General features: G+C 42.0%; 2 protein-coding genes and 1 long non-coding RNA gene across 6 annotated transcripts; 1 reads left to right on the top strand and 2 right to left on the bottom strand.

The window, feature by feature from the left end:
• The first annotated feature begins 7,479 nt into the window (after positions 1–7,479).
• Positions 7,480–8,379, top strand: LOC4326032 (uncharacterized). The gene is made up of 2 exons (XR_001547406.2): positions 7,480–7,841; positions 8,154–8,379. It is a non-coding gene; the product is annotated as an uncharacterized lncRNA (long non-coding RNA).
• Positions 8,036–12,297, bottom strand: LOC107276570 (uncharacterized). 4 transcript variants are annotated; one of them, XR_003240258.2, is made up of 11 exons: positions 11,958–12,297; positions 11,561–11,597; positions 11,388–11,456; positions 10,979–11,104; positions 10,480–10,560; positions 10,325–10,393; positions 9,567–9,802; positions 8,734–9,487; positions 8,534–8,655; positions 8,390–8,443; positions 8,036–8,319 (listed from the first exon to the last, which is right to left on the bottom strand). XR_003240258.2 is itself a non-coding variant. In XM_026022416.2 (8 exons), the coding sequence occupies exons 2-8, from the start codon at positions 11,582–11,584 to the stop codon at positions 9,334–9,336; spliced, it is 759 nt and encodes a 252-aa protein (XP_025878201.1). In that variant the 5' UTR covers positions 11,585–11,597; positions 11,958–12,297; the 3' UTR covers positions 8,036–9,333. The 4 variants fall into 4 exon arrangements, 1 of the variants encoding a protein (XP_025878201.1); XR_003240259.2 differs by having other exon boundaries at positions 8,036–8,312; XR_003240256.2 differs by having other exon boundaries at positions 8,036–8,443.
• Positions 12,298–19,303: 7,006 nt separating this feature from the next.
• Positions 19,304–22,711, bottom strand: LOC136354791 (vegetative cell wall protein gp1-like). Its single transcript, XM_066306506.1, has 2 exons — positions 21,813–22,711; positions 19,304–21,101 (listed from the first exon to the last, which is right to left on the bottom strand). Exons 1-2 carry the CDS (start codon positions 22,709–22,711, stop codon positions 21,071–21,073), a joined length of 930 nt encoding a protein of 309 aa, XP_066162603.1. The 3' UTR covers positions 19,304–21,070.
• Positions 22,712–23,163: the final 452 nt, after the last annotated feature.

Genomic DNA, 23,163 nt, shown 5'->3' with positions numbered 1-23,163 from the left:
TAATGCTCCATACATGTGTCTAAAGATTCGATGTGATGTTTTTGGGAAAAAAATTTAGGGAACTAAACCGGGCCTTAGTGTGAATTAAATGTCTTGTGATTTCGGGATGAAAATATAAGGTACTCCCTCCTCCGGTTTCATTTTTATTGACGTTTTGAACAAATATATGTTTGACCTTATTTTTTAGTATAATACAATAAATAAATATATGTTTATTGTTATTATAGTGTTTTGAAAGACAAATCTAGCTGAGTTCATTCCTCCACTTTCCCAACTTACATCTCTCTTTTCCGCGCGCACGTTTTTCTCTCTTTTTTGCACGTACGCTTTTCAAGCTGCTAAACGGTGTGTTTTTTTTTCAAAAAGTTTCTATATGAAAGTTGCTTTAAAAAATCATATTGATCTATTTTTGAAAAAATAGCAAATACTTAATTAATAATACGCTAATGGACCGCTCCGTTTTCCGTGCGGACAGATTGGGTTGGAACCCTGTGTTCCGAATACAGCCTCTGTATACATTGTTCTAATTTCTTTAAACTAAATATTTTTAAAATTAGTATTGACGGTTAAAGTTATAAAAGTTTAATTACAACCTTGTCAAAACGTCAATAATTATTATAGAATCGGAGGGAAATAGGAAGATTTATGATTTTGACATTAAAGGAGTACGAGTAGTATTGTGGTTGAATCTATAGTTTAGATATGCAAGACGATGCAGGAGTTAGTACCTGTTTAGTTCCCGAAATAACACATGTATGAGTATTAAATGTAGAAAAAAAATTAATTACATAAATTGCGAGACGAATATTTTAACCCTAATTACACCATGATTTGATAATATGGTGCTACAGTAAATATTTGCTAATGACGGATTAATTAGGTTTAATAAATTCGTCTCGTGGTTTTACGATGGAATCTGTAATTTGTTTTATTATTAGACTATGTTTAATACTTCAAATATATATCCGTATATTCGATGTGACACGCAGAACAAATGCCATGTTTAGATTTCAACTTTTTTCTTCAAACTTCCAACTTTTTCGTCACATCGAACTTTTCTATACATGGTGTGTTTAGTTCACGCTAAAATTGAAAGTTTGATTGAAATTGGAACGATGTGACAGAAAAGTTGGAAGTTTGTGTGTGGGTGTGTTTAGTTCATGCCAAAGTTGAAAGTTTGAGTAAAATTAGAACGATCTGACAGAAAAGTTGGAAGGCCGAGTTTAGTTCTAAACTTTTTCTTCAAACTTCCAACTTTTCCATCACATCAAAACTTTCCTACACACAAATTTCCAACTTTTCCATCACATCATTCTAATTTTAACCAAACTTTCAATTTTGATGTGATAACACATAGGAAGTTTGTATGTGTAGAAAAGTTATGTGATGGAAAAGTTGAAAGTTTGAAGAAAAAGTTGGAAACTAAAGCAGACCTGTGTAGGAAAGTTTTGATGTGATAGAAAAGTTGAAAGTTTAAAGAAAAAGTTAGGAACTAAACCAGGCCACACATTAACTTTTAACTTTTTTATCACATCATTTTAATTTCTTCAAACTTCTAATTTTAACGTGTAAGGGCATCCACAATGTAGTGGAGAAGTGGGTATTAGGGATTAAAATATTGTTACTACTAGGTAAGATACATTGTGAAAGTAGTAAATAGCTACTGCCAAGTCATAAGCTTACTACCAGGTTATAGCACTTTGTGGTGGATCCTACCTATTTTTTAATTGTGGCATGGCTCATGTTTAGGGTTTTTTTCAGATGGGTCCCACCTTATTACCCACTCTACACATATATACATTGTGGTGCATCTTCAATCTACTATTACCATCTTGCATAGGTCCACCTTTCTATCTACTTTTGCAAAGCCCTAACTAAACACACCTAAAAGTTTTTGTCAACGAGGCCTTACCATCTCCTTGTGTAGTACTACTCGGACACACTCCTCAACTCCCGTGATATGCACCGCCTCTACTCTATGGTGGCCTACTGGCTATCGCCTTAAATCCCCAAGGGTGGTTGCGTGTCGCCGGACCTCGCTTATTCATTGTGACATCCACCACATCTTCCAAATTCCAAGACGATTCCAAGACGATGCCCAATTCTGACATCTTTATTTAGAGCTAGTACGAGTAGTATTATTATTACTGGAGTCGGTGGAAGCGGCTTGGACTGGAAATGGGATGGGACTGGACACTGGAGATGGAGAGGCTACGATCGTAGTAGTACGAATTACGACACGTCCACTCGGACCCTGCCAAACAAAATCATCCCGAGGCGGTAGGAGAGCCAAATCAATGGCCCTGTTTGGATCCTCATGTTATTATAGCCCTTCGAAATCTTAGGGCTTGTTTGGATAGGTGCCCTACCAATTTTTTGGTAGTGCCAAAACATAGGCAAGTTTTGGCACTACCAATTATTTGGTAGAATAAATTTGTATTCATCTTATTTGGTTTGCTACCAAAATCTAGCCAAATTGTGATATCATAGTGAAGAAAGTTCTAGATTGCTACCAAATTTGAGATGGGCATTACTAAAATGTTGGCACCAATCCAAACAAATGGTGGATACTATTTATGCTACCAAAATATTGGTATGGCAAATTTTGGTAGCAATTCAAAACTGCCCTTAGTACTAATTAAAAATATTAAACATAGGTTGTATTTAGTCCAGCGCAAAGTTTAAATTTTGGTTAAAATTAGAGATGATGTGACTGAAAAGTTATGTGTATATGACAGGTTGATGTGATGGAAAATGACTGAAGTTTGGATCCAAACTTTGGATCTAAACACAGCCATAGATTTTATAACCCCTAATTTATTTTATAAGACGAATCTAACGAGGTATATTAATCCATGATTTGTTACAGTGATGCTACAATAATCATCTGTTAATCATGGATTAATATACAACATTAGATTTGTCTCGTAAAATAGCCTAGAGGTTATAAAATAGATTTTGTTAATAATATACGTTTAATACTCCTAAATAGCAATATTACAAACAAGACCAATGTAGTGATGTACAATAGGCAAAAACAACAGCTCGCTCATGAGTTCTTAAAAAAAACCCGTGGCTCATGTTTCATCCACGTACTACTAACAACAAGTTATACTATCCGTAGTAGTAGTAATTTGGTTCATTTCACATGCTTCATTGTTAATTAATCATGAGTGTCATTTTAGAGTGCTGAGTCATCGTAAGAATATCACTATTGTATAGAATGAAAGAAATAGAGAATAGGAATATTAAATTACTAACTGTTAATTAAAAAAGATGATCAAATAGACAATTTAATAGCACCTATAGAACAAAATCGCTAATTGGATTAATCTGTTTGAAATAGCTCAATGGACGATGTGCTGTGTGGGTTATCTATATGCTGTATACGAAAGGCTGTGTTTAGACAAGCGGCATGGCAAAGAAAAATTTCTTAATTTTTCGCTTGCATGTTTTTAAACTGATAAACGGTTTTCTTTAAAAAAATAGGGAGAATAGCTAATATGATTCCTAAAGTTTCGCTCATGGCTCATTTTAGTCCTTAATTTTTCATATTGTCCAAACAAGTCCTTTAATTTTGTCATGTGGGTTGATATAGTCCTTGGTCCCACCAAAATCGCCACATGGATATGCCATGTTACATTCCTATGCAAAATCTATGATTTGTCCAATTTAACCTTACATATATCATAGGAAAATAAAAAACAAAAGGTAAAATGTAAGAGCAAAAATATACCTCAAAAGGGTGAAAAAAAGGATAAGTATTTTTTTCCTATGGTTATGTCCAATTCACCCTTATATTTATTTTTCTATGATATACGTAAGGGTATATTGGACAATTCATCATAGATTTTGCATGAATGATGACATGGCATATCCATATAATGATTTTAGTGGACCCAAGAACTATTCTACACCTTATGACAAAGTTTAAGTATTTCTTTGGACCATTTAAAATGTTAGGGACTAAACTGATCCTATAGAGAAACTTTAGGGACTAAACTAGTTATTATCCCAAAAAAATATATAGATAGAAAAATTACTTTTAAAATCATACAAATATATTTTCAAGTTTAAAATAATTAATACAATTAATTATGTACCAATGGCTTTTGCATATATTCTCAATCCACCACTGCTTTACTCTCTTGTCGAACACACCATGAATTCACTTTCAGGCTGCCAAACGAAGCATTTATTATTACATGATTAATTATTTATTATTACATGATTAATTAAGTATTAACTATTTTTATTAAAAAATGATTAGTATGATTTTTTAAAATAACTTTCGCAACATTTATCAGTTTAAAAAGCGTGCGTGTGGAAAATGAGAGATGTGAGTTGAGAAAACTGGGGAAGGATACAGCCTTAATAAAGTTGTGTCTTTTGAACACGACATATTTGGAAACTTTTTAAGATGCAGAATATGTTTGTAAAAAACATAATTTCTAAATCACATTTATTCAAGACTTTGTTAATCCCATTTTTTTAAATAGTTAATTATTTTATTGACTACCGGGTGAAGAGATCTATTATAGTATATTTGACCATATTAAAGATAAATATTTTCTCCGTTTCAACTATAGTCGCTTTGACTTTTTTCCTAGTCAATTTTTTATTATGAATATCTAAAATATTAAATTAATTTGATTAAATATAATATATTTTTTATGTTGAAAATGTTATTATATTTTACTATTACAAATTTGATCAAACATAAAAGGAATTTACTATAGAAAAAAAGTCAAAGTAAAAAACGGAGGGAGTATATGAGCCGCGTAAATACGATGCTCGTTAATCCAAGCTTAAGAACAAATCATATTCCACGCTCATTTGCTCCTTCAACTCCATGGAGTATATACTTTGCCCTTGGATTAATTCTTCCGCGTCAGTCACTGACATCGTCGGTCAAGCGCGCGGAGGTACAGTACACAGCCGCACGCCTCCATGACATTATTTGTCTCAACTCTCAACCGCTTCCTGCTCATGTGCCATCGCCGCGTGGCCCACCCGCACCGCACGACACAGCCGCATCCATGACTACTCCACTAGTGATCATCATGCGCCATCTATCGCCGCGTGGCATCTATCTACCCGCACGACACGACGCGTCAAAGCATAGCTCCACCTCCCCCATGGTCATGGGCTCCACCAACACCGGTCACCGGGTGTCGATAGGGTTGGGTTGACGAGCTGGCGCCTTTGCCCTTTGGCATGCAGCCGCGCGTTGCTCCAGACTGTGACGAACCCACAGGGGTGGACGAACGAGATTTGCGTGCAGGGTGGCCTGAGGCGGCAGATTGACACGAGTCTAACCCCCGGATCGGACAGCAAAGCTTATAGTACAAGTTAAGCATTAGCTTCAAAAATTAAAATTAGTTGTAGATATATACCATTACACAATTTAATATTTAACTAACTTGTCCCTCTAACATAATTTATTTATCGGAGTCCATTCCAGTGCTATAACTGGCTATAAATATGTAATAACCCCTTTTTTTCTTCTCTCCTCTCATTCTTCCCACTACATAAGCACAGGTACAATGTGACAACTCGTATAATCCATTTATATCATTCTATTGCAGTCGCTTTAATACACATTTTTTTTTAGATAATGGAACAGAGCATTCCGACTTTTGCTCAAAAAGTTACAGCCAATTATTAGAATCTCATACTCAAAATGAGTGAAATTTAAATAAATTTAAAGGACGAAACCTAGCAGATGATTTTTATTAAGGCTGTGTTTAGATCCAAAGTTTGGATCCAAATTTCAGTCCTTTTCCATCACATTAATATGTCATACACACACAACTTTTTAGTCACATCATCTCCAATTTTAACCAAAATCCAAACTTTGCGCTGAACTACACACAGCCTTTAAAGGGAAACTTATATATTATATTAATGCTAGAAATAGAGAACATATTTAATTGCACAGTTGTTCGAAGTGAAGTCACTGGAACCGAGATTCTGGGCACCATTCTTTTTATTTATTTATTTTTGGACTGGTCTAGGGTTAGGGTATCTTGGAGCACAAATCTATACCAAAGGAAAAAAAGAAAAAAAAAGAGCTGAGGGAGGCATTTTGTTCCGGAGCTAAAATATGCGCTATCAAATCGTTGGTACTTTAATACTAGTATTTAATTTGCTACCAAATATGCCAACAGCACATATAAATTGTGAAAGAAATTGACAACGTCAAAACTTGCCTAGGTTTTTCTAATGTTAAAATTTAGCATTGAAGCAAACCAAATACTAGCCTAGCTATAGTGGCCAGTGGGCAGTGGGTGATATTGAGTGAGGTTGGAGATGTTAAACAATATATCAGGGTGGCGTTTGGTTACTTGCATGTGGGCTAGTATATGGGGATGCTGTTTAATTACTCTTGCTAACCATGAATACACAAATATTCATGCTTTGCTAGGGTGAAGTATGAATTACACACATACTACTAGTCTAATGATAGAAAATTGATGGCTATGTCTTGCACTATTTTGGCAGTTGGATGTTCTTTGAGATTAGTGTTGACCGTCCGATATGCACAAAGACTCGTGTAATATACATAATAAAACAAATAAAAATCATACACGCGATGACTAGTCGATCCCACCAACTGTGGCATACTAGCACACATCTCTACCACTAAAGCTACACCAAGATTTTAAGTCAAATGTGACCTATACACTCTAGATGTACTATAATTACATCCTAATTACAGCTGTAATTATATGCTAGTTGCACTGTAAATACTCCATCCGTCTTAGAATATAGTAAGAGATTTTGGACGAATGTGATGCTTCATATTATCAACCACATCTATCCAAATATCTTGGAACGGAGGGAGTACACTATACTTATACTATTTAGGGGATTTTCTATAACATGTTAGATAGTTAGTCCCCAAAATAATTGTGAGGTCTTTTAGAATAAGGCTGTGTTTGGTTCCACCGTAAAAAAAATATCGGGTCACATCGGATATATGGACACATTTGAAGTATTAAACATAGACTAATAACAAAACAAATTACATAATCCACATGTAAACTGCGAGACGAATTTATTAAGCCCAATTAATCTGTCATTAGCAAATGTTTACTGTAGCACCACATTGTCAAATCATGATGCAATTAGGCTTAAAAGATTCGTCTTGTAATTTACATGCAAACTGTGCAATTAGTTTTCTTTTTCAATATTTAATACTTCGTACTTATATTCAAACGTTCGATATGATAGGAAAAAAAATTTACCCGTGAAACTAAACTTATCCGTCCGGATATCTGATAAACTTGAGATGAAAGTACATACATATAACAACAATGAACAATATGCATAGGAATGATTTTGTAGTACTCCATGAAAGAAGTGAGGGTGGCATTGTTCTCTTTTAGAATATTATTGAAAATGATGTTGTCACCACCGTTTGACAGTGACGTCATAGTACGTTCTATAAATAGCGCAAGGCCGATGGAAAAAAATAGAAGAAAAAGAAAAGGAAAGGCAAAATGGAGGGGGAGCAGCTTCTTGTGTTTGTCGCCGGTAGCGGCCGGCTAAGAGCAGGAGGAGGAGCTAACGGAGGCCGCCGAGGAAGACGCTGGCCTCGGAGCGGGAGGAGCTAACGGAGGCCGCCGAGGAAGACGCTGGCCTCGGAGCGGACGGGCATCCGGCGGCTGCGAGCTTTGCGGCCGGCATATCCAGCGAGGGAGGCGATTGCGACGAATCGGCCGGGAGGCGCCGGATCTGGTGGCTTCGTCACCGCAGATGGCCGGCCGAGCTCAGGACGACTCGGGCGCCATGTCGAGAGACGTGGTCGACAGCGAGAAGCGGGCCTGACTCGCGAGGTACGTTTTCTCGGTCCGACTTTCGCTGTACTGCACGCGTAGATGCATGCAAGCAGATCGCCCGCGCTCCGGCAGGGCCTCTCATCTCTGGTTCGGTTGAGCTGAGCAAGCGGCTACTAATCCAAACAGAAACCAAACCAATCCAAACAGACAGGCATACACACATGTAGTAGTAGTGGTAGTAGTAGTACTCCTCAGCACAACAAGTTACTAGTACTACTAAATTAAGAGCGAATGTAGTGATGTTCATACAATACAATAACTAGCTAAATTAAATAGCTTCTAACATGGTTGTTTATCTTTGCATTCCAGCATGACGCCATCCCACCATGCTGCAACACAATCAACACCGGTCCAAAGAAACAGAGAAGATACATGCCTCCATGAGGCCTGAGCAAGATACAATGACATTCCGATACAATGACATTCCTTCACAGCTTTCCAATTAAAATATCTCCAGATTGTTGCTTCCTACATACTAAACATAAGAATGCAATGATAGTATGAAGAATAAAATATTAAGTCAATTTTTGATCAATTTGTCTTACATGCATCTCCGAATCTAATTTCCCGTGCTTATATCCGCCAGTGGGTTTGAAAGCCTACAAAAATAATCTCATTTCATCTTTTAAACTTGATTGAGAAATATTTTAGGTTGAGAAAGATTTTGTCAAGATTTGAGATCCACTTACATGTCATTGATGTATTGTCTGTTTGGGGTGCGATCAGCAAGTTCAGCTAGTCCCTGTAATATCTTTGGCAGGAAATTTTTCATGTGTAGAGCAAATGCTGCCTCAATTTGTTCTTCTGGGAACTGTTTAGTGAAAAAACAGTGTTAGACATAAATATGTTTTCACTAGTGAAAAAATAATGGAGTAAGTATTATACTAACCCTGTTTCTTGCATGCTTCAAAAAATTATTGGCAAAATGAAGACAACCTTTTGCATTATCAGTATATAAGGGATTTTTCCATTGTAATGGTTTCCCGGATGGTTGATAGATAAGAACATTATTGAGTTCAGGAACAAGCTGCGCAGAACCTTTCCAAGCATATGCATATGGTCCCATACTAGCTCTTAAACTAGCGTGTGAAGCATATGCTGCCATAGCTTTTATATTAGCCTGAAGATGTGCAGGGTGTCTATGTACCACATTGTCTAAAATCATCAATTGTTTCATCCTATCAACATATGTTTCAATACTAGGATGATTTGTGACAAACGCAACTATTGCATCGTTTCTGGAGTTCACCCCACAAGGACATGTTCTTAGGAATTCAAGGAGATGATCGAAATGTACTGGATACACTGGTCCAAACCTTGTAGAGAATATATTGTAGAGACTAGTATAATCCCGAGCACATGGATCTTTATCAAATGCCACTACAGGGACATTTTCTATACTAACTGCGCCATCATGAAAGATAATGTTCTGGCTATTAAAACCCCCATCATAACTCCACCCTGCACGGATGTTGTTCAGTAACATGCATCAACACCTTCTGAATATATTGTATGAGGAAAAATCCGAGAAAAACCGTGCATATTGGAATGCCTGGATTCCAGCATTTTGAAGAGCTGGATCTAAGTTAACATCATAATACAGAACTGTATCATTAACATTGAATTTTTGATCCCAATTTAGCCTACAGCAAAACACAATGTTACAATGTTATAGACATGTACAAATAAAAAAATTAACAATTTTAAATAGATAATACTCACTGTCCAGCTCTTCCTCGATAGCGGATTTCAACGGTTGAGTTTTGATACAATAGGTACTCCGACAATGATTTATCATAGTCTAAAACTTTACCGCACAACACTGCATAGGTATCCTGAGCTTTGACACCTAACTTTTCACAGGCAGAATTGATCAGATAATCAACTTTTGTGTTAGATACATCTACTTGTATGGATACACTAACACCAGAAGCCTTCACAAATAATGATTTTAACCCCTGCAGAGAAATAACGGCAAAAGAGCATAAATAACAGCATATCACAACAAACAATGAATGCAAGATTTATTTGAATGCGAGATTGAATAAATCTTGTTAGTAAGTTGATGTGCAGTATTAAAAGTGGCGCACACATTACTCTAAGTTGTCTACATATTATTATCATGTACATAAATTAGTTTCAACATTTCCCTTTAGGTTAAAAATTGAAAATCCAAGATAATTATGTACGTGCACATTACTTAAGATGAAGATAATTATGTACGTGCACATTACTTAAGATGAAGAGCAACAGTGCATTAAAAGAAGTGGCGCACACATTACTTTAAGATGTTTACAGATTATAATCATGTATTCGGATTAGATTTAACATTTCTCTCTAGGTTAAAAATTGAAAATCCAAGATACTTATGGTTCGATGTAGAAATAAAAAAAATAGGTCATACTACTTTGTAACTAAACCGGGCCTAAAAAGTAGACAAATTTATGGTTGACTTGAGAATTAGTGGGATCTTTTTTTACCGAGGACTTGAGCAAGTAAGAAGATGGTGCAGGGACATTCTCCTTCACATGGACTTCCTTCACCTCCTCCTGCGTGTTCTACTACATTCAGGACAACCTAAAGGAAAGTAGACAAATTTATGGCTGACTTGTGAATTAGAGGGGGTCTTTTTTACCGAGGACTTATGCAGGTAAGAAGATGGTTCAGGGACATTCTGTTTCAAATGGACCTCCTTCACCTCCTCATGCGTGTTCCACTGCAGTCAAGACAACCAAAAGGAAGAAATCAGCAAAAGAGCATAAACAATATTTCCCCGTTTCATGTTATAAGTAGTTTATACTTTTTCCTTAGCCAAACATTTTTAAATTTAATCAAGTTTATAAAAAATGTGAAACGTGGGTCCCTCACAGTAGACTTGATCAGTCTATGCAAATTCTCTCCTTAAAACAAAGAAGAAAACCAGCACCATACATGACATGCCATGGTGATCCCAGAAGCAACAGCTGGGCGAACGAAATGGGGAAAGGATTAGATCGCCATCACGAGTTACTAGCTACAGCCTACAGAAGAAGAAGAAGAGATGCACGTCCCGTTTCAAAGTGTCGCTACTCGCAACACCCGATTGGACGCAAACCAGATACGATCCATTTCACGGTGTTAAAGTAGCAACGTACCTCAGGCTTCTGCACCATCGACTTTGGAGTGTGAGCAGCTTGTTGCTGACATTGCTGATGGTTCTTCTGCTGTAAAAGTTGATGCGGTGGTGGTTCCTGTTGATTTTTTTTTGGTAGTTCTTCCCCCTAAAAAGAGAAAAAATAAATCTCTATAACAAATTTGAAATAGAGGAAGATACGGCATTACATGTTAATTATGTACATACACATTGCTTAACTAAGAGGTGTGTGCAGGATACATCAGTCATCAATTGTGCAGGCATAAGAAATAATGTCTGATTCCAACAAAACATCCCCGAGACAAAGTATTAAATTAGCATGGGAAGCTATACTTGAAAACCTCGAGAAGTTAAAGAGCATATACAAAATAGAATGCCCGTAACTAAATCATAGAAGATGTGGTTCAAACCTTCTCACAGTGGCAGAATCCCCTCTCAAGCAAAATCATGTCAGTCTCTTTCAATGGGTTTATGCTTAGCTGCAAAAAAGAAAGAAATTATGTCATACTTTATAACTAAACCGTGAGTTGGAAAAGTAGACAAATTTACGCCTAACTTGAAAATTAGAGGGTTCTTTTTTTACCGAAGACTTGAGCAAGCAAGACATCTTTCACCTCCTCCTGCGTTACCAAGACAACCCAAACAAAAGAATCAACAAAAGAGCATAAACAATAGCATATAGCAGAACGAACATGAGATTGATCTTAGTAAGACGAAGCGCCGTACCATCTTTACCCAAAATCATGTTAATAAGACAAAACCCAATGCATTAAAAAAAATTAGCAGCAGCATGTTTGCATCACACTTGGGAACAACAGATTTCATTCTCGGTCGCATCCGAAGGCAGGCGGGGAGGAGGTATATTTGAACAAGAAAGAAAGAAAATAGGTCTATTTTGTGAGGGAGCCCTAAGTAGATCTAAGGAGACACACAAGACAGAACCAAGAAACACCACGGATGACGTGTACAAGAAGAGTTACCTTGTCCCCGGAAAACTCCTCCATCCATGCGTGAGCCATAGCAGCACAGCAGCCGCTGCCCAAAGTGGAGCCTGCCTGTGCGTCCGTCGCCGCTGCGTCCATGCAGCCCTTGGCTTCGCGTGGGCTTCCGTCCACCTCCCCGTCGCCGCCGCGCTCGTACGGCCCTTTGCTGCCGCGGCGGTGGCGGCGGCGGCGGCCGCCGGAGTGAATCATGCTCTCTGTGGGAGTCTCACAAACCCAAGAACTACTGCAGTGGAGAAAGAAGTGAGGGAGGAAGAAGAAGCTGCATGCATAGTACTGTGTTACCCGGCCCTACCCTCTCCCCTCTTCATGCTGCTTCTCTCTCTCCCCCTTAGAGTTCAACTCCAACGGGTAGATTTGATCTAGTCTATCCTAATTCTCTCCTTCAAACAAAACACACACACACACACAGAGTTCAACCCTAATCTTTGTAGTAACAATTAACAAATACTAACAGACTACTATATCTAGAAATTCCGTCGTCCATCAATTTCATCAAAAACCATACTGAGCCTGGGGCTTTAAAAAATAAATGTCTGTATTTTTGCGAGTATCCTCACTTGTCAATATGGTTCATGTATGATATATGCGCATATACTACCCCCTTCGTTTCATATTGCAAATTGTTTTGATTTTCTTTAAGTTTAACCAAATTTATTGAATAATACAATAACATTTTCAACATAAAATAAACCCATTATCAAAATATATACTCAGTGTTAAATTTAATAGAACTAATTTGGTATTTTAGATGTTGCTAGTTTTTTTTTAAGTTTGATCAAACAATTAAAAGATTATGTAAAAAATTAAAGCGACTTATAATAAGTATGAAATGAAGGGAGTATTTGCGTGTAGCTAGCTCGGTCATGCCTAATGTGAAGAGAGCACCAGACAAAGCCATGTGGTGTTTCCTCCTAGAGGAGATCAAGGCAATGATATGATGCAGCTGTTGCCCGAGTGTATAATAGCATCTTTAACGGTCTCTCTAAATTTAACTTTTTAAATCTCTATTTGGCTAGCTTACAAAATATTAGAGTCAAATTTGTCTTTCACTCTAACATTCTCTTTATTACCCTCTCCAATCTAATAGCTAGTGGGTTCCACATGTCAATCTATGTACTTCTTCCTCTCTCTCTCCATCTTTCCCTCCCAACCCACCCCATGACCCGCACACACGGTGGCTTGGCGAAGGTTACAACGATGGTGTTTCTTGGTAGAGGGCTAGAGGCAGATAGGGGGAGCTAGTGGACGGAGGCGCGATTCGACGACGCTTACCCATGACGGGCGACGGTAGCTGCGCCAAATCGGGGTAGCGGCCACAGCACCGACCCTGTTGGATCAGCCTAGTAATGAGACGAAGAGGGAGTGGACTAAGAAACGGACTGAGGTCCAGGATTCAACGGTTTTCGTGAAACTGGTGATTCTCTGTTTGTGGAAGCCGATCGGTATTATATTAGTTGGTTTCTATACGGTTTTGATCGAAAGTTGTCAAGCTTTGTCCCTTTTGTTGGTTTTTTGTAAATCTGAGAGGAGCGGTTTTTACTTAAACAACAAAAAAAAAAACCCTGCTGAGGTCATTATTTAAAAATAAAAACCCTGCTGTGGTCCTTTGGTAAAAATAACAAATGATAAAAAGAAAACCGCGATGCGATTATGAAGTAGGACCGCATATAGATAATTTGGACGGGATATGCGGCATCTGTGATGGGATTCGCGTATAGTTCGGATTAGTAGCGAACGACATCGATCCATCTCCTCGGGAGGCTTCGTTTCACGGAAAAGGAAACTGTTTGGCCGTGCAGTAATGGCTCCCCGAAATGGAAGTGAGCGATCGAACAAGAAAAGAGAGGCAAAAATATGTGTCCAAACAAAATTTCGACAATATAAAGGGATAGTGCATGAGACCTAAAAGTAGATGGATGTAGAGACAAGGATTTAGACAGGTCCAGGCCCTCTCAATGAGAGAAAATACCCCACTCCTGTTTGAGGATTCGAATCCGCCGGGTGTAGTATTGATCTGACGATCTGTTTGTGAATCATTCCTTAGAAGGCTTCCAGCCCAGTGCCCACCTTATATAGGATGTGGGGCATTATTACAAGATAGAAACCTTAACCAATATGGTATCGGTTTCCTAAATCTACTTTACAACATTATCAAACCTAGACTTTAGGCCGTTCCGTAATATACAAGCAAACGTCATATCCAAGTCATGATTCGTTACATATCTTAACTAATTAAAAGATCCATATTTTTCCGTTCGTCACCTCGTCAGTACGCCAATTTTTCGTCTGTCGCCCCCCTCCCTCCGCCCCTAAAATCCCATTCGGAATTCAATCACCCCTCCCCCCCCCCCCAAAAAAAAAATCCAAATCGGAATTCAATCACACAAATAAAATCGGAGAAAGCATATACACACAAATATATCTAAAAAATAGACCGAAGGGGAGGTCACCACCGAACCGCCGCCGCCGGCTCCCCTCCCGCTGGATCCGGTGGAGGGGAGGCCGCCGCCGCCGCCTCCCCTCCCGCTGGATCCAGCTGAGGGAAGGGCGCTGCCGCTGCCACAGTCGAGCTCTCCCGGGGCCCCATGGCGAGGGAGAGGAGGCCGGCCGCTGCTCCACGCCGCCACCGTCGTCGCCTTGAGAGAGAGGATCAGGGGCATCGCTTGTCGGTCGCTGCTCCGCGCTGCCGCAGCCGCTCGGGTAGGGGTGGGCGTTCGGTCAGATCGAAAAATTCGGTCTCGGTCTTCTGTCTTTCGGGTATTTCAGTCTTCGAAAACTCAGGGCCGAATTTCATCCAAAAAAACTCAGGACCGGTAAATTCGGTCTCGGTCTTTTGGGTCTCAGTCTCGATCTGACCGAAATTTTTAGTAGTAAGTTTGAAATGAAAAATTTTGACAGCACTTCCCCTCTTTTGAGACATTTTTTCACATATATATATCACAAAAATACAAGATAATATACAAGAATAAATAGCACAGGTCTCAGAACTGAAGTTCCGGGTTGATGAGTAACATTACATCACATATCAAGCACAAGCAGTAGTAAATAAGTTTAGTAGTTCACAGATTGTGATCAAGCAAGAAGCAACAGCCAACTAGGTTCACAAATTGTGATCAAGCAGTAGTAAATAAGTACATGAACAGCCAACTAGGATGTAGCCGTCGTCGCCAAGGCGGAGGCGGCGGCCGTGGCGCGATGGATGCCGACACGGTGGAGAACGGAGGCGAGGCGGCTCCGGTGCGGTGGAGGGCGGAGGCGAGGTGGCTCCGGCGCGGTGGAGGACGGAGGCGGCTCCGGCGCGGTGGAGAACGGAGGCGAGGCGGCTCTTGCGCGGTGGAGGGCAGAGGCGGAGGCGGCTCTGGCGCGGTGGAGGGTTGGAGGTGGAGGCCGGGCGCGGTGGATGGCAGCGGCGCGACCGCGCTGTCGACGTTTGATGTCACGATTCCGGTATTTGCATAGTATGTGGATCGTTGATACTAGGATATACACGAGACTAAGATAAAAGAGACGGAGACATGGATTTTTATACAGGTTCGGGCCCCTGAATTATCAGGTAATAACCCTACATCCTGTTGGCCGAAGCCGGTCGTTGCTCTTATTCATCATAATCACACTAGTACAATATTTGGGGTAGCCTATCTAACTTTTGTCGACATGGCGGTCTGAAGGTCTGACTCGTAGTCGATAACAGGGTAGTCTTCCTCCTTGAATTCGCATCCGGCGAGATCAGAGACAGCGCTATATCTCTCCTGACGGTAGCTATAGGCACCGTAGGGGACTAGCCATGCCTATCCCTGAAGTTGATATCCGGCGTCTTGTCTTGGCGTATGTTGGCTTGTATGTTGTGGCTTCTGTTGTTCCGTGTATGTTGATTGTGTCCCCTCTCCTTCTAGGGGGCCTTGTATTTATACCCATAGATGTCCCCTTGTCCAAATAGAACTAGGGAAACCAATATGGATACAATCCGAGTAGTCCTCGTCGTTTCCATGTAGAACTCTGGTTGTCTATCCTTATCCGGAACTCCTCCCATATCCGAGGTCAGTTTCCATATAAGACATGGTATGTGGTGGGCCCTGTCGAGATTTAGTCGACTATTATTAGGTATGTGGTATCCATAACCCTGACACGCGCGGTGGAGGCAGAGGCCGAGAGGATGGGGAATGCGGCGTGACTGGGACTGCTGTGCGCCTATGGTATCACTTCTAGGGTTAGATAACTACTGGGCTTATTGGGCTTCGTCTGTTGGGCCAAAATTTCGGTCATTTTCGGTTAATTCGGTTAACCGAGCCCAATAACCCAATTGACCGAAATAAATTCAGTCTTTCGATGGTTGGGACCGAACAGGAAACTAAATTTTTCGGCCTCGGTTTTTTCGATTTGGTTCTTCAATTCGGTCTAAATGTGCCCACCCCTATGCTTTGGGGGGGGGGGGGGAGGGGGCGCCGTCGCTTGGGGGAGATCGGGGGCAATGGGGGGAATGAATTCTAAAGTTAGGGTTAGGTTTTAGGTGTATTTATTTAGGTCAGGATTAATCTGGACCAGCCATTCGATCGGACGGCTTCAGCTGCTCCCGCGTTGGGCCGCCAAATGGAGGACGCAGAATAAAGTTTGATGGGAAAGGGGACAGGCCATACACATAAAATGGACTTCACGTCTTCACCTCGCTTGCACGAACAGGGGAAAGCACCTAGTTGCTGTTGTTTTCAAGATCAAAATAAAAAAGAGAGAAAAAAAAGCTGCTGAGTTTTGGTTGGGTTTGAAGGGCGCGCGCGTAACACCACCATACCAAACCACCATCTCGCAGCGCAGAGCCGCAGGGCGCAGGCTGGATTGATGTACTGGTGGAGGGGATCGATGTACTGGTGGAGTAGCAGCTGTAGCTATTCCTAGCACGGCTACTCCTGATGTGATGTGCTGTGATGCCTTGTGGTTTGGTTTTGCTTTTGCTTTTGCTTTTACGTGCAACAGGAAAGCATAGTTAACGCTAAATTGTAAATTTGGTTAAAATTAATACGATGTGACGAAAAATTTGAAAGTTCACGTGTGTAGAAAAATTTCGATACGATGAAAAAATTGGAAATTTGAAGAAAAATTTTGGAAGCAAACTCGGCCTCAAGGACGTGCTACGCTGGTGATAGGGTGAGGCATGCATCTATTTGAAACTATACAGTTCATTTATTTTTTTATCAGAAATATCTAGGATGCATTTTTTCCATGTCGTCTGTCCTCTTTAGAACCCCACCCTGTCACATCGAACATTTAAATATCTGTATAAAGTATTAAATATAGAGTAAAAAATAACTAATTGCACGGATTGTAACTAATTTGCGAGACGAATCTTTTAAGCCTAATTGTTTCATGATTTGACAATGTGATGCTACAGTAAATATTTACTAATGAGGATTAATTAGGCTTAATAAATTCGTCTTGCAGTTTACTGATAGATTCTGTAATTAGTTTTTTATTAAGTGACCGAACAACACATACAATAACCTATATAATATCCGATGTAACACGCCAAAACTTTACACCCGTGGATCTAAACACCCCGTCGTCGCTGAGTGGAAGGGCATGACACGATATTGCTCGACCGTTGCGTGAAAATAATGACCACGTGCTGAATTCGTGTGCGGTCTCGCGTGCAGGGTGGAGGTAGAGTAATTAGGGGGTTCCTAGTAACCCGGTGAAAAAAAAATTATAACTATATCTTATCTATTTTCGCTATATATGCACCCTCTCAATATAAATATAAGTATCTATGTCAGTTTAAACTCAATATTAAGTAAAATAAATTAAGCTAGCAGCATCTCTCTGTCTAGTTCTAGCTCCGTCCTGCTCGCGTGACGGAGTCATGACATGGGCGGTGTCGTGGTGCGAAATGGGTGACGTTGTTACGGCCCCGCAACGCCACAACATCGGCACGAGAGAGACGCTGTTTGCGGTCTGTTGGCACGAGACAGATGCGGTCTCGCAGCACCGCCCGAGCAGCGGGTGAGGCTAATACGTGAACGTTCGCGGAACGCGAACAGACGTTTAGTATCGTACATCTCATGATTAGACCATTTCTAACCCAATAACTAGGATGATGTTTATAGCATTAAATAAACTGTCAACTAGGATGAAAAATAACGTGACAAATAAATAAATGAGAAAAAAAAACCATGTCCTGCATGGAACATGGTTTTTACACAATATTCAAGACATCATGTGAAATAAGTAGCATTAAATCTAAGTATAGAATAGTGGTGTTTGTATTGGAAGAGTAGTGTCTAGTACTAGTACTAGTTTCTTGATGATGTGAAGTTTATGAAAACTATGTCTAGTGTCATAGGTTGGAAATGACCTTATACACTCTTAATTAGCATCATGATTTGTAAGCGCATCGATCGCATGCACACATGCAACTGGATAAGAAATGGAGTAGCATGCAACTATACAGGCCGACACTTTAATTAGCTAGCATGTACTTAAAGGTACAATCATTTGCATATGTTGACGGTATGCATATATTTTGCTAAAAAAAATAGTGTGATGTTTGTAATTAAAGCATTACCATATAATTATTGTGTAACTAAGGCATACATAATCTTTTATTTTTATAGTAACATCTTCTACTCAACAGATTTTTTACCCAAATTTTTGAACTTTTCTTTTTAATAAATCCTATTCAAATTACTAATATCTCTACTCACAAACTTTAATACAACTTGACCTTTATACATACAAACTTTACTAATATAAACTTTCGATATACAAACTTTATATATAAAAACTTTTGATATACAAACTTTTTATAAATAGATGAATTTTAAAACAAAATTAAAATAAATTCCAAAAACAAAAAAAATTACTAAGCTTCAATTGGGCCAAAACAAAGTAGCAAACGAGGGCATGTGCATGCATGCGCGGCAAACGATAAAAAAAAATTCACCAACGTGATTAGTCTCAAAATTCGGTGATTAAGGAAAGTCATATACGTGATTAGTCTCAAAAGATCGGTGATTAAGGAGGGCCATATATATATATATGTACAAACTGGTGAAGAAACCATCTTTGATCGGTCGGCCAAATTCTACAATAGTCCCGGTTCCAATAAAAACCGGGACTAAAAATCATCTTTAGTCCCGGTTTAAAAGCTGAGGGGTACTTTTTGATCTTTAGTCCCGGTTGATGTTACAAACCGGGACTAAAATTTACCCCAAGCCGCGCGATCTTTAATCTCTTCGCGCGTCGATCTGTCGCTCCCTCCTCCTCAGTCTTATCCTTAGCTTCTTCCCCTCCACTTCTTCTCCTCATTTCTTCTCCTCCTCCCCTTCCCCTCTCCTCTATCTTCCTGGTGACAGCAGGGGGCGGCCGGCGCGGAGGCGCGGAGCCCGGCGCGAAGCCAGGTCGCGGAGGCGCGGCGGCTCGGCGGCAGCGGCTGCCCGCGTGGAGGGCAGGCGGCGGCTGCCCGCGCGGAGGACCCGCGGCGGCAGGCGGCGGAGGCGCGAAGGGCCTCCCCCGGTGGCGGCAGGCGGCGGGGGCGCGGAGGCCGCCCCGGCGGCGGCAGGCGGCGCCTCGGGCCGCCCGGCATGGGAATTTTTTTTTCTTTTTTTCCTTTTTAATGTGATGTGAATGGCTGTGATTTGTGTCGTCTGTGATTTGTGCGCGATCTGTGATTTGATCGATCTGTGATTTGTGAATGATAATGGGAGATATGTGATATGTGAAGTATCTATGATTTATGTATCTGTCATCTGAGATGATCGATTTGTGGATTTGAAGGCAATTTGAGGATGATTGTTTTGGGATTTTGGGGACGGGATAGGGTTAGGGTGAAATCAATATATTAAAAATAATAAAGAGAAGAAAATAATAAAGAAGCAACCGGATCTGTCTCAACCGGGACTAAAGATAAACACCAACCGGGACTAAAAATCGATTTTTACTCCCGGTTATCTCACCCGGGACTAAAGATCGCTATCTTTAGTCCCGGATTCGTAGTCTCGGTTGGAAAACCAGGACTATATAGGGGTTATGAACCGGGAGTAAAATCCACTTCTCCACCAGTGACACGTTTTAGGTACAAAAGGAAATCTGCTGCATTCACGTGTGGCGCGCCCGCGCATGCCAACCTGTTCGAGCCATTCGCGGGTACGGGTTAACGCGAACGTTCACGTATTAGGTATTTCGTAGAAGGAACGAACAAACGGTCATGCTGCCCCTAACGTGCGATCAGTCGCGCTTCCCACGAGCCGCGCGGTCAGTTTCTGACCATATAGTCTCTCTCCTCTACTAGATGTATATATATATATAAAGTTTATATGTATGTATATAAAGTTTATATGTATATATATATATACATATGTATATTTTCTAATATGTATATACACATATAAAATGTTTGTATACGTCATATACAAAGTTTGTATGCGACGTATATAAAAGTTTATATATGTATGTATACAAAATATATGTCACGCCCAGAAATTTAGCCCTAAATTTCCAGACTATTTTGTGTATTAAATCCCTGTCCAGGACCAGCCAGGATACACAAAACGATAAGTAATATACAGTTCCAAACGTAAATAAAGCGTAAACCATGCACCCACAGCCCACGCTGGCTTGTGGTAAGTACGAGGAATTCTTGCAGGGTTTCCCGCGAACCGGTCCTTAATTGCCATGGGTGCGACTAGCAAAACCATGCACCCACAGCCCACCATTCAGTCGCATTTTAGTTGGATAATTACGACCATGAAGCATGGCCAGATGTCTCGAGCACGCAGCTCATTCAGATACTAAAAAGGTCTAATACTGCAATTATCCCATCAACTGAGCTAGTGGTAATTAAGCATGGCTAAGCATATAGTTCTAGCTAGGTCACATAAGTAACATGAGCTAGTCGATTTATCGCCCAAGGTTGACAAATGACAGATATCAAGTAAACATGGTACAAGCGAGCAGATAGGTAATAACCGGATCCCATGTAATTAGCAAAACATGCATATTTATTTGCAAACGGTAAAACATTAGTAAATTGGGATCAACATGCTCAAGGGGAATGTGTGACTTGCCTTGCTTCTTCACTTTGATCTTCCAAACTCTTATCCTCACGACCGCGATCTTCCGAAACGGCGGAAACTACACGCTTGCACGCAAAACGAGGAAAAACTCTAATAAAAACCAAGGAAATAGTACATAAAAACTAAACAAACATGTAGAGCTCAATTTTAGATGAATTTTGCAAGTTGAATGGCTCCATTCGGAGTTCGAATGAATTAGATATGAATTTTAGAAGTTTTGAGCCATTTAAATGAATTTCTAGAATTAAATATGATTTATGATGCAATTGTTAATTATTTTTCCAAAGGAAAACGGGGTTGCTGACGTCATCAAGGGGGAGGGGCAGCGCCGGCAAGCGGGCCCCACCGGTCAGCGGCACAAGGGCGCCGGTCCACCGTGGACCGAGACCACCGAGGCGGTCCACCGTCGGTCCACGGGAACCGACGGCCCGGATCGACCCAAAGCCGATCGGGCGGCCATGGGGTGGCGCGGCTGGGCACGGGCACGGCTTAGGCCGGCCCGACCGAGCAATGGCGCGCGGCAATGTGACCACCGGCGGCGACGGCGCGGGGAGCGGCGGTGCACGCGAGGGAGGCGCGGCAAAGGGGACCGATCGGCCCGGGCGAGCAGGGCAGCGGCAGCCGGCCGGTCGAGCACACGGCGCGGCGGCGACGCACCGGCCTGAGGACCATCAGCGGCGAGCGGCGGCGACGCGGGGCGGCGACGCATGCACGGAAGCGGCAGCGCACGGCGCTAGGAGGGAGAGGAGGAGGAAACCGGGGTGCTCACCACGGGGCGACGCCGGAGAGAGGCGGCCGACGGAGGGAGGCGAGATGGCGGCGGCGCGAGAAAAGTGGTGCGCGAGGCGGCGATGTTCCGGAGGCGGAGAGGGGAGATGGAGTAGGGGCAGGGGTAGAGCTCGGCACAGCGATGCCGACGACACAAACGGCACGGCGCGGCGACCCATAGGGCTGCAGTAGCGGGCGGCTGGAGGCGGTGAATGGCGGTGGTTTCGGCTTGCATGGTGGGAATGGTGCTGCGGGGGTGGAAGGGGAGGACGGAGTGGATGCCGGGGTACGGTGTGACGTGGCGAAGCCGTTGGAGGCAAAAGCACGGCCGGGCGAGGCGGCGCTCGCCGGCGGGGAGCGGATGGAGGCGGCTAATGGCGAAGGTGGCTCGGGGTGGAGGTGGAAGCGGCGTTGCGGTGGTGGATTGGGGAAGAGGAGCGGTGGACGGGGTGTGCACGACGACTGCGGTGCCGGGGAGGGCGACGGCGCAGTGCGGGGTGGACGGGAGCGGCGGCGCGGCGCGGCTGGAGTTCGCCAGAGAGCGGCGGCGCGTGGGCTCGGCGCGGGGAGAGCGAGGGAGGGCGCGGCGGCATGGGGAAAATGGGGGAAACGGATGAGGGGAGGCCGGGGATTGTTTTTATAGGGGAGGGGAGGCGGGATCGAGCCCGAGAGAGGTGGAAACCATCCAGCGACATGGGGGCGGCATCGAGGGGCGGAGTGGAGGTGGCTCGGTGCCGTTTTTCTCGGGGGAAGTGGGGGAAGAGGGGGAGGACGAGGGCGGCGACCGCGCCCACGTATGCGCGGGAGAGGGGGGTCGCGCGGGAGGGGCGGCGACGTGGGCGTATCGGGCGGCCATGGCAGTTGCCGGCCCAAGCTGGAGGAAGGGGAAGGAGCTGACATGTGGGGCCGGGTCCCACATGTCGGCCGGAGAGAGAAGAGCTGGGGGGGGTTTTGTGGACTTTCAAGGGAGAGGAGGCAAATGGGCCAACGGCCCCTGTAAGGGGGGGGAAGGAGCGGTCTGAAGGAGGGGAAGGAGAGGCTTGGGCCGAGCCCAAAGAGAGGATGGAGAGATTTATTTGGTTTTCTTTTTACTTAATTGATTAAATGAACTTTGTGGCATTAAAATTATTTATTGAGCTCCGAAAATTCACGGGAAATTTCAGAGAATATATTAGGGCACAAAGAATATTACAAAATATTCTCAGCCAATGATTTTTATGGGGAAATTTTAATTCTCTCATTATTTCACTTGATTAAATTGCTTTAAATTTTATTTAATTTTTAGAAAATGCATTATTTAATGATTTTTAATCCCGAACGAAAATCGGGGCGTCACAATATACCATCTTTAT

This window comes from Oryza sativa, chromosome 1 (genome assembly GCF_034140825.1).
Source record: "Oryza sativa Japonica Group chromosome 1, ASM3414082v1".
NCBI classification, from domain to species: domain Eukaryota; kingdom Viridiplantae; phylum Streptophyta; class Magnoliopsida; order Poales; family Poaceae; genus Oryza; species Oryza sativa.
Note: the sequence above shows the minus strand (reverse complement) of the source record. Positions and strands in the feature narration are given on the sequence as shown.

Coding starts and splice junctions, on each gene's coding strand:
- LOC107276570 (XM_026022416.2), bottom strand. CDS start 11,584: ATGTCTTGCTTGCTCAAGTCTTCG. Junction 11,457..11,560: donor CTTGCTTGCTCAAGTCTTCG/GTAAAAAAAGAA, acceptor TCTTTTTTGCAG/CTAAGCATAAACCCATTGAA. Junction 11,105..11,387: donor GATTCTGCCACTGTGAGAAG/GTTTGAACCACA, acceptor TTCTCTTTTTAG/GGGGAAGAACTACCAAAAAA.
- LOC136354791 (XM_066306506.1), bottom strand. CDS start 22,711: ATGTCAGCTCCTTCCCCTTCCTCCAGCTTGGGCCGGCAACTGCCATGG. Junction 21,102..21,812: donor CTCTCCGGCGTCGCCCCGTG/GTGAGCACCCCG, acceptor GCAAGCGTGTAG/TTTCCGCCGTTTCGGAAGAT.